The following is a 10360-nucleotide window of genomic DNA, read 5'->3' as shown; positions in this document are numbered from 1 at the left end:
GAATTTATAATAAAGTTATTTAAATGTTACGGTTAAGATTTGTTTTTAATAATAATAGAAGAGTGATAAAAAATATACTTAGGAAAATATACATTACTGCATCCTACAGCGAACACTGTTCTTACCATCCCATTGCTTAAAGCCGTCGTCCCCGACTTGTATTTGATCTTGTGGCTGAAACATAGTGATCAATAAAACAATGCTGCAAAGGCAGGCTGATCAGTTACTTAAGATCCGATCACAGCCTGGACGCTACTGCAAAACACACGCACTCACAGACACACACAAGGCAGGTTCTTTTCTTAGCAAAACTGCACTGGTGCACATCGATACACCCACCCATCCCCCTTGTCCCAAGAACCTTAAAATGCACATTTTATTTTTTATTTTTATTTTTGCTCTGGAGTACTGATCAAATTGCTTCTCCCGATTTCAAAGGCTGCCCGAAATGAGCGCATTGGACATGGTCTCACAACTCTGCATTTCAGTAAGACGTTTCCTTTGAAGTCACTGCTCTATGGGTTAGATTTTTGCCCCCCGTGGCAATCGGAAAGGATCTGATGGAACGATGCTATTGCGCTGACAACCAGGAACCAGAAAGGAAAAAATAATAATACACACTAAGACGTGTTGCCTAAATGGAGTGGTGTTGTTTTACGTGGGGAGACTTTGGTGCTCTCTGACCTTGGTGGTTTTCTTGCAGATGCTTCATGACCCAACTAGGGAACATCATCAGTGCTAGAAGGGAGGGAGATTTGCAGGGAGGAGGGGAGAGGATGGGGGAGGAGGAGGAGAACTGTGGGGTCCTTGTTGCTCTCTGAGCTTGGTGGTTTTCTTGCAGACGTTTCATGACCTAACTAGGGAACATTATCAGTACTAGAAGGGAGTGGGGTTTACAAGGAGGAGGACGTGGTGGTGGAGGAGGAGGAGGGGGGAGGAGGAGGAAGGAAGAGGAAGAAGAAAAAGACTGTGGGGTCCTTGGTGCTCTCTGAACTTGATGGTTTTCTTGCAGACGTTTCATGACCTAACTAGGTAACATTATCCCTGCTAGAAGCGGGGAGTTGTCTTTGTTATTATATACACCTCTATTTCACAAGTTGCCTTCAGGACTGTTTCTATGAACTGTAACTATTATACAATCCGTAGTTAGAATAATAGTTGGAGATTTCTGACTTTCTTCTTCTTCTTGACCTGTAAACAATCTCGGGTCTGAAGTGCTCTCTGAGCTGGGTGGTTTTCTTGCAGACGTTTCGTTACCCAAGCACCGATATTGTTATCTAGTTGGGTCACGAAACGTCTGCAAGGAAACCACCCAGCTCAGAGACCACCCAGGACCCCTCATTTCAACCCTGAAGCTACAAATATTCTCTTCTAATAAGTACAATATACTTTTTTCCCTAAATGTTAAGACTGCCACAAAATTCTAGGTGCTCCAAACCTATTAATATCTCCCATTTCCTTAATCTTACTCTTGGTCAATAAGGCTATCAACAGTTGGGTCAGTGAGTTAAGAGACCCAGAGGTTGGATCAGTGCAACAATGCAGCAACAAGGTCAGTAAAACCTAACAGCTGGGCTACTCTGTCTGGTGACCCTGCAGACAAGTAAATTGTCCGGCGTGAATGAGCAGGTCCACGCACGAAGGTGCAACGAAACTGATCTACTGCTAAAAGCTTACGCACAGCTAGCACCTGGAAGGATTTAGATACGGGTCAATGGAATTCAAGGAAGATTGGATTCATTTCACTCGCGGCTATGTAGGGATCCTAGGCTGATCCCGTTCTTGAGTTTAATTACCTGGATTTATATTCTGCCCAGGAGAGAAAGGGCTTTTTCATCATCTCAGCCCAACCAGGCAACAAAATAGAATCGATTAGAGCTGGAAGGGACCTTGGAGGTCTTCTAGTCCAGCCCTCTGCTCAAGCAGACGAACCTAGGCCATCTCAGACAAGTGACTGTCTAGCCCAGACACGTCAAACTTGCAACGTCATGTGACGTCGCACAACGTATCGGAGCCTTTTCTCCATTGCCGGCAATGGGGCGGGTGCAGTTTCCTGATGACGCATCCGGCCCACGGGCCAGGAGTTTGACACCCCTGGTCTAGCGGCCTCTTCTTAAAAATCTCCAGTGATGGAGCGCCCACGATTTCTGGTGGCAAGCTGTTCCACTGGTTAATTGTCCTCCCTGTCAGGAAGTTTCTCCTTAATTCCAGGTTGCTTCTCTCCTCGATCAGTTTCCAACCATTGTTTCTTGTCCTGCTCTCTGGTGCTTTGGTGAACAACGTGACCCCCCCTCTTCCTTGTGGCAGCCCCTCAAATATTGGGAACGCTGCTATCATGTCTCCCGTTTCTTCTTTTCTTTAGACTAGCCAAACCCAAGTCCTGCAGCCGCTCTCAAACCCTGTTTCCTAGAAACTGAAGGAATAATGTGTCCATAATCCTTGCTTTTGCTTCCATTCTGCCCGGATTCCTTTGAGTGCCAATGAAATCCTGGTCTAAAAATCAGAATTCCAAAATCAACTGGAAAGATTTTTACTCCTCCAAAATCGGCAGACTGGGAATATTCTACCTATCTGATGCAAAGGGATTGAGAAACCATGGTGGGTTCACCCTGCTTAAGTTCCCTTCACCGTATCAAAGGACCAGCTGTCCATTTTTTTTTTGTAGAGGTAAGATATGTTTGTCCCAAAGGTGCTTTTTTTCAGGAGGCAACTGGAGTTTCTTATTTTTTTCTTTGAAGACGTTTCGCTTCTCGTCCAAGAAGCTTCTTCAGCTCTGACTAGATGGTGGGCAAGGGAAGGATTTATACTGCTTGCAGTCATCTGCTTATTAGTACTCTCTCTGAGAGTCACTGAGGCCACTTGGAGGTTTTTCTATGTCCTCAGGGTCACCTGAGTGATGCAAATGGGTCTGGAGCCTTCTTGGAATTGCTGAAAGGACTGTGTTGTAGACTGGAGATAGATGATGTAGTATCCCTCCTCCTTTCTTGAGAGAGGGCTGGTCAATTTTGACATAGATGGCCTCTTTGACCTCTTTCAAACCAGCAGTCCTCTGTCCAGAATGTTGTAGTAGTAGTAGTAGTAGTAGTAGTAGTAGTAGTAGTAGTAGTAGTAGTAATAGATTTGGAAGGGACCTTGGAGGTCTTCTAGTCCAAGCCCCTGCTCAGACAGGAAATCCTATACCATTTCAGACAAATGGCTGTCCAGTCTCTTCTTAAAAGCTTCCAGTGTTGGAGCATTCACCGCTTCTGGAGGCAGGTGGTTCCACTGGTTAATTGTTCTGACTGTCAGGAAGTTTCTCCTTAGTTCTAGGTTGCTTCTCTCTTTGGTTAATTTCCATCCGTTGCTTCTTGTCCTGCTTTCAGGTGCTTTGGAGAATAGCTTGACTCCCTCTTCTTTGGGGCAGCCCCTCAAATATGGCAACACTGCCATCATGTCCCCCCTCCTCCTTCTCTTCATTAAACTAGACACACCCAATTCCAGCAACCGTTCCCTATATGTTTTAGCCTCCAGTCCCCCAATCATCTTTGTTGCTCTTCTCTGCACCCTTTCTAGAGTCTCAACATCTGTTTTACATCGTGGTGACCAAAACTGGATGCAGTATTCCAGGTGTGGCCTTACCAAGGCATTGTAAAGTGGTATTAGTACTTCACACGATCTTGATTCTATCCCTGTTAATGCAGCCTAGCACTGTGTTGGCTTTTTTGGCAGCTGCAGCACACTACTGGCTCATATTTAAGTGATTGTCCACTAGGACTCCAAGAGATCCCTCTCACAGTTACTACTATCAAGCAAGGTACCACCTATACTATACCTATGCATTTGATTTTTCCTGCCTAAATGTAGAACTTTTTTTCTCACCACTGAATTTCATTTTGTTAGATGGCGCCCAGTGGACTTCGCTGTCTTCGAAAGAGTGGCTTTTGTCTTTCAAATGCAAAGGGATTTCTGAATGTGTTCCGGATGGGCTTGTTCTCCTGTGTGGATGAGAAGCGAAACGTCTTCCAAGAAAAACAAGAAAGTCCAGTTGCCTCGTGGAAAAGCATCTTTGGGACAACTATGCCCTGGATGACGGAGAATCTCCAGAGATGCTAAGATATTTGAGTTGCAGTTCTCTGGATGGACATTTGGTGGCAGTCCTGGAAGCCTATGTCCTTGTCTGCTGGCTCCAAAATCCACAGCTCAGATTAGGTAGTCCCTAATCCTGGGTTTCCCAAACTTGACCACGTGTGGACTTCAACTCCCCCGTGGCTGGCTATGGAATTCTGGGAGTTGAAGTCCACAGGTCTTGAAGTTGCCAGGCTTGAGAAACACCGGTCTAATCCCTGTTTTTATTTATTTATATATCTTTTTAATAGTTTACAATATAAAAGACAAAACTAAATAATAGGAAAAATAGGAGAGGGAAAAAGGGAAGAAAAGGCATGGAAAGGAAATGGCTGGCTGGGGGATTCTGGAAGTCCACACGTCTTAACAGTTGCCAAGCTTGGGCAACCCTGATTTAATTAATCCCTGTTGCATTGGGCCAAATTAAACTTGTGTTTCCTTCATTGGGCAAATATCACGTGCCGTGCCAATCTCTACGGAGGCCTCTCGGCGTCCTATTTTTGAAGTGAGAGAGTTGTGAGAGGCAGCCACACACTGGCAAACAATATCTTATCTACACAGGCACATATTATCCGCCTCGCCAAGTATGTTAATTGAGCTCCGATTTATCCATAGTACAGACGGTGGGCTCCACAGAGAAGACGTTAGATTAAGGGAGAACGGCTTTCAGACAAGTGAACACTGCCCAAAGGGGACAATTGAGAATTGAGAGGGGAAATATCTGCAATCCTTTGTATAATTTCCTTGCTTTGCTTTTTTTTTTTTAAAGAAAAGCAAGCATGCACGTCAATGTAAAAAATAAAGTTCGGATAAACATCTTTGAGAAATGCACAGATTTAAAATGTGTGTGTGTGTATAACATATGTGTGTGTGTACACACACACACACACACACACACACACACACATATCGTGTTATATTCAGAGAACAATTCCAGAGAGTTAATACATTCACTTGTCATTGGCTCAGCCAATCTCATTGTACACATGTTGCACTATGACAGGGGTAGGCAACCTTGGCTCTTTTATGACTCGTGGACTTCAACTCCCAGAATTCCTGAGCCAGCACAGCTGGCTCAGGAATTCTGGGAGTTGAAGTCCACGGGTCATAAAAGAGCCAAGGTTGACTACCCCAGTACTATGACAATAAAGGTTGATTTGATTTGATTTGATTTTTTTTAAGGGGGATGGCAGAACATTTGGTTTTGAAACACTGGAGTTTTTTAAGAAGAGACTGGACAACCATTTGTCTGAAATGTTGAGCAAGGGGTTGGATTGGAAGACCTCCAAGGTCCCTTCCAACTCTGTTATTTATTTTGTTATTATGTCTATTTGATGCAGGAAATCCCTATGAGAAGAGCTAAAGAGAGGAAGGGGAGTGAGGCAGGTTTTTTGGGAAGCGGGGGGGACACCCCCACTATTTGAGCCAAATATGTAGAGATGCCAATCTATATTTTCCAAACGAAAACACACACACACACATATATATATTTCTTATGACCTGTGGATAAAAGGGAGGTTACTTTATATCACTGTTTTTCAACTTGGGCAACTTACAAGATTCATGGACTTCAATTCCCAGAATTCCACAGCCAGCCATGCTGGCTGGGGAATTCTGGGAGTTGTAGTCCAAGTATCTTAAAATAGCCAAGTTTGAAAAACACTGCTTTATACAATGGACAGCGCCAATAAAGGCCAGATGTAGTTATGTTTCACTAGTGAGAAGGTAAGTCAGATTGGGCCCGGGTCTCCAAACACATCTGTCCTCCTGCCCCTACTCACATTAACCATGGTCCCCAAATGGGGAGTGGGAGCTTGCACCCTGAGTCCAAGCTGGAGTTAAGAAGGCAGTTTCCATCCTGATCCCCCCCATTTTTCTACAAAGACCCCCTAAGTCCCACCTCTGCTAACCACGCTTGGCTTCCTAAGGTGCCACGAGACTCACCTTGGGCACCCCTGGCCAAGCTTTCTCAATTCAATCAACCGCTCGATCAACCCAGGGTAGAAAGTTCAACCTACCTTGAAAAAATCATCCTGGTGGACCACGCAACAGTTGGGGAGAACTTGGATAAGTCTATTGGTCAGAGTGGTCTTGCCCCCATTGGTCACACTAGAGGAAGGAAGGTGAGGCAGAAGAGCAAAGACAAGATTAGGACATGGACCGTGGGAAGAAGCCGAGTGGTGAGATGAGGGCCAGAGTGGCCTTCTCTGAGAAGAAGCGGGACCTCCTTCTCCTTCTCAAAGGCCCCCCAAATGTCCCCAGGCATCCACCCCAGACCTCTGCGTGCCCCACAACTCTGTGGCCTGAAAGGGGACCTACTTCAGAAAGACAGGACTTTCAAGTAAGGTTTCTCAACCTCAAAAATTTAGTGGACTTAACAGACTTCAACATCTGAACAGACAAACATCTGAATAGGCTAACATCTGAATGGACTTCAACATCTGAATGGATCAACATCTGAATGGACCAACATCTGAATAGACCAACATCTGTATAGACCAACATCTAAATGGATCAACATCTGAATGGACCACGATCTGAATGGACCACGATCTGAATGGACCAACATCTGAATGGACTTCAACTCCCAGAATTCCCCAGTCTAGCATGCTGGCTGGGGAATTCTGGGAGTTGAAGTCCATGCATCTTAGATATGCTAAGGTTGAGAAACGCTGCTTGCAAGAAAACCTTCACCATTGTGCTCACTCCTTGATTCAGTTATTAACTCAACCCACGTTCTGCCACCATCCTCTGCTCCATCCCATAATTCTCCAGGTACATCTGGCTGTGCCAAGATTCCAATCCAGAGGAATTTCAACCTTTGGCCGAAAGAGTCAGGGTGCCTTCCCTGAAAAGAGGTGTCAATTCATCCAACCTTGACTTACAACCGTTCGTTTAGTGACCACGTCACCGACCAAAGGGACTTATGACCGTTTTTCACACATATGACCGTTGCAGCACACACACCCCCAAGGTTACATGTTGAAAATTCGGAAACGTGGCAACTGGTTCTTGTTTGTGACGGTTGCAGCGTCCCAGGATCATGTGATCCACCTTTTGCAACCTTCCAACCAGCAAAGTCAACGGAGGAGCCAGATTCGCTTAACAACCGTGTTACTACTTTAACAACTGCAGCGATCCTTTTAAACAATCGTGGCAGGAAAGAACGTAAAATGGGGCGCAGCTCACTTAGCAATGGCAATTTCGGACTCAGTTGTGGCTGTAAGTCGAGGACTTTTGTGTGTACATTTTCCTAAGCTTGGGGATGGAGCTGCATAAATGGTTTTTTTGCCCACCCAGGAGGAGAAAGGCAAATGTGTTTGCTGTTTTTCAGCGTTTATTGTACTGTCCAGTGTCACCTGCTTCCTATTTTGAAGAATTAAAGAGTCGGGCCTGCACAACAAGTGACTCCCTAGGCCAGGAGTGTGGCATCATGGTCCTTTTATGACTTGTGGACTTCAACTCCCAGAATTCCTGAGCCAGCCCAGCTCAGGAATTCTGAACCATTGCTGGCTCAGGAAATCTGGGAGTTGAAGTCCAGAAGTCATAAAGAGGCCATTGTTCCCCACCTCTGTCCTAAAATGCCATGCTGGCTTAGGAATTCTGGGAGTTGAGGTCCAAATCATAAAGGGACCACGGTTCCCCACCCCTGACCTAGAGGAACTGTGTTGTACGGAGCCCTTGACTTAATGTTTGAAGTTATAAGCTCCTCAAAAAGGAGATGTGGGACCCAGATCCAAAATTCTATTCTTGGGGGGGAGGGGGTGTCCCATAGTCACATGACCACCCTTTGGCCACTTGGCAATATGGCGTCATTGATGGATGTTTGCAGCCTCCCCTGGTCACGTGAACAATGGGCCCTATCCAACAAAATGCATTTTAATGTGGAGAAAAGTAAAGTTTTACATTTAGGCAAGGAAAAATCAAAAGTACAAGTACAGATTAGGGGAGACTTGGCTCAAAAACTGTAACTGTGAGAGGGGCCTTGGAGTCCTAGTAGACGATCGCTTGGTTATGAGCCAGCCGTGTGCAGCAGCGGCCCAAAAAGCTAACGCAATCCTGGGATGCATAAACAGAGGCAAAGAATCAAGATCACGCAAAGTATTAGTACCGCTTTACCAAGCCCTGGAATACTGCAGCCAATTTTGGTCACTGTATCACAAAAAAGATGTTGAGAGTTTGGAAAAAAATTCAGAGAAAAGCAACTAAGATGATCCAAGGCCTGGAGACTAAAACATACAAAGAACGGCTGCAGGATTTGGGTGTGGCCAGTCTAAAGAAAAGAAGAAATGGGCGAGACAGGATAGCAGCGTTCCGGTATTTGAGGGGCTGCCACAAGGAAGAGGAGGGGGTCAAACTATTCTCCAAAGCGCCTGAAGGCAGGACAAGAAACAATGGTTGGAAACTGACCAAAGAGAGAAGCAACTTGGAATTAAGGAGAAACTTCCTAACAGTGAGGACAATTAACCTGTGGAACAGAAGTTGCCTCCAGAAATCGCAGGTGCTCCATCACTGGAGGTTTTTAAGAAGAGGCTAGAGAGTCACTTGTCTGAGATGGTGTAGGTTCTCCTGCTTGAGTGGGGGGCTGGACTAGAAGACCTCCAAGGTCCCTTCCAGAATTTATTCCATTCCATTCCCTATTCTATTCTATTCTATTCTATTCTATTCTATTCTATTCTATTCTTATTCCATTCCATTCCATATTTTCTATTCTATTCTATTCTATTCTATTCTATTCTATTCTATTCTATTCTATTCTATTCTATTCTATTCTATTCTATTCTATTCTATTCCACTTGTCTATTGAACAGTCTCATTCATCAGAAAACTGATTTTTCCCACACCCAGGGGAGAACCCCCTAACCTTCTCCCTGCCTTTGCTGTAGGTTCGAACAGGAGCGAAACCAGGCCAGGAAAGAGCAGTAGTGTCCTTCCGTGGGCCAGGAGGGGAAGGAAGTGTGTGGGGGGGTCACCCAGACCCACTGGGGGAGCAGGTCTGGGAAGGGACCCTTTCACCCGAGCCATGCTCTATTTTGTTCCAGGGCAGAAGTACTTAGTAAATCAGTAGCGCTGTTCTAATAAGTAAATAAATAACCCTATAAAATAATACTTTCCAATAAATACTGTAGTTGTAAAAGAATTAGCCCTGAGCGTTGAATAAAATTAAATGAATACATTTAAATAGGTAATGTTAAATGAAACCTTATTTTTTCTTATTTAACTTGATTACATGTTATTACAGTATTATTCATTTACTGATTGATGTCAGGAAGCGGTGTTACCAGAAAGCTACTGATTTGGGCCCCAAATACGTGATCCTTTGCTTTAAACTTCCCGTTTCTTAAGAATAAAAGTTTTATGCTCCGTGGCACGAGTAGTTGTTTGTTTCCCCCCCCCCTAGAAAAACCAATCGTATTTGGGCTCCTAAGTTTCCTAAGTCACGGCTATGGTCTTCCCAGTTGCAATGTATGGCTGTGAAAGCTGGACCACAAGAAAGGATGAGCACCAAAGAATGGAGGCCTTTGAGCTATGGTGCTGGAGAAGACTCCTGCGAGTCCCTTGGACTGCAAGGCGATCAAACCGGTCAGTCCTAGAGGAGATCAACCCTAACTGCTCTTTAGAAGGCCAGATCCTGAAGCTAAAACTCAAATCCTTTGGCCACCTAATGAGAAGGAAGGACTCACTGGAGAAGAGCCTCATGCTGGGAAAGGTTGAGGGCAAGAGAAGAAGGGGACGACAGAGAATGAGGTGGCTGGATGGAGTCACTGAAGCAGGAGGCGTGAGCTTAAATGGACTCCAGAAGATGGTAGAGGACAGGAAGGCCTGGAGGAACATTGCCCATAGGGTCGCCATGGGTCGGACACGACTTCACAACTAACAACAAGTTTCTAAAAAAAAAAGACACAGACACATACAGACACACACCCCAAATTTCACCATCCATTTCTTCTGAGTGAGCAACCAGAGAAGAATCTGGCTGCGTTTAATCAGGCTGCCCTCTCCCCCCCCCCAAAAAAAAATCTAGAGCCCACCCAATGGGTTGGATGCCCTCGGCTGGGAATGATGGGAGCAGTAGTCCCACAACTTGAGTTCGCCTGGGCTTTCTCTTTTGCGCTCAGAGCAAAGCGGGAGGAGAGGGGAGGGGGAAGGAAAGAGCGCTTATTCCAAAAAAAGAAAAAAAGAAGCGCCTATTCAAAAAAGAAAAAAAAGGGCGCCTTTCCTAAGCGGGTTCATGATTGGCTGGCCGGCGGGCGGG

At 45.2% G+C, this 10360-nt stretch overlaps 1 protein-coding gene across 1 annotated transcript in view; it reads right to left on the bottom strand.

Moving 5' to 3' along the window:
* The window catches only part of LOC310632904 (nicotinamide riboside kinase 2-like), a gene marked incomplete at its 5' end in the record, with an annotated part of 13107 nt that extends 6870 nt beyond the window's left edge, over window positions 1-6237 (bottom strand). The window contains 3 exon segments of the mRNA XM_083350346.1: window positions 126-174; window positions 6123-6219; window positions 6221-6237. Of these exon segments, the coding sequence (XP_083206472.1) occupies window positions 126-174; window positions 6123-6219; window positions 6221-6237 (163 nt within the window).
* Between the last annotated feature and the right edge of the window lie 4123 nt (window positions 6238-10360).

This window comes from Vipera ursinii (assembly GCF_947247035.1).
Source record: "Vipera ursinii genome assembly, chromosome: 1".
Taxonomy (NCBI): Eukaryota; Metazoa; Chordata; class Lepidosauria; order Squamata; family Viperidae; genus Vipera; species Vipera ursinii.
Note: the sequence above shows the minus strand (reverse complement) of the source record. Positions and strands in the feature narration are given on the sequence as shown.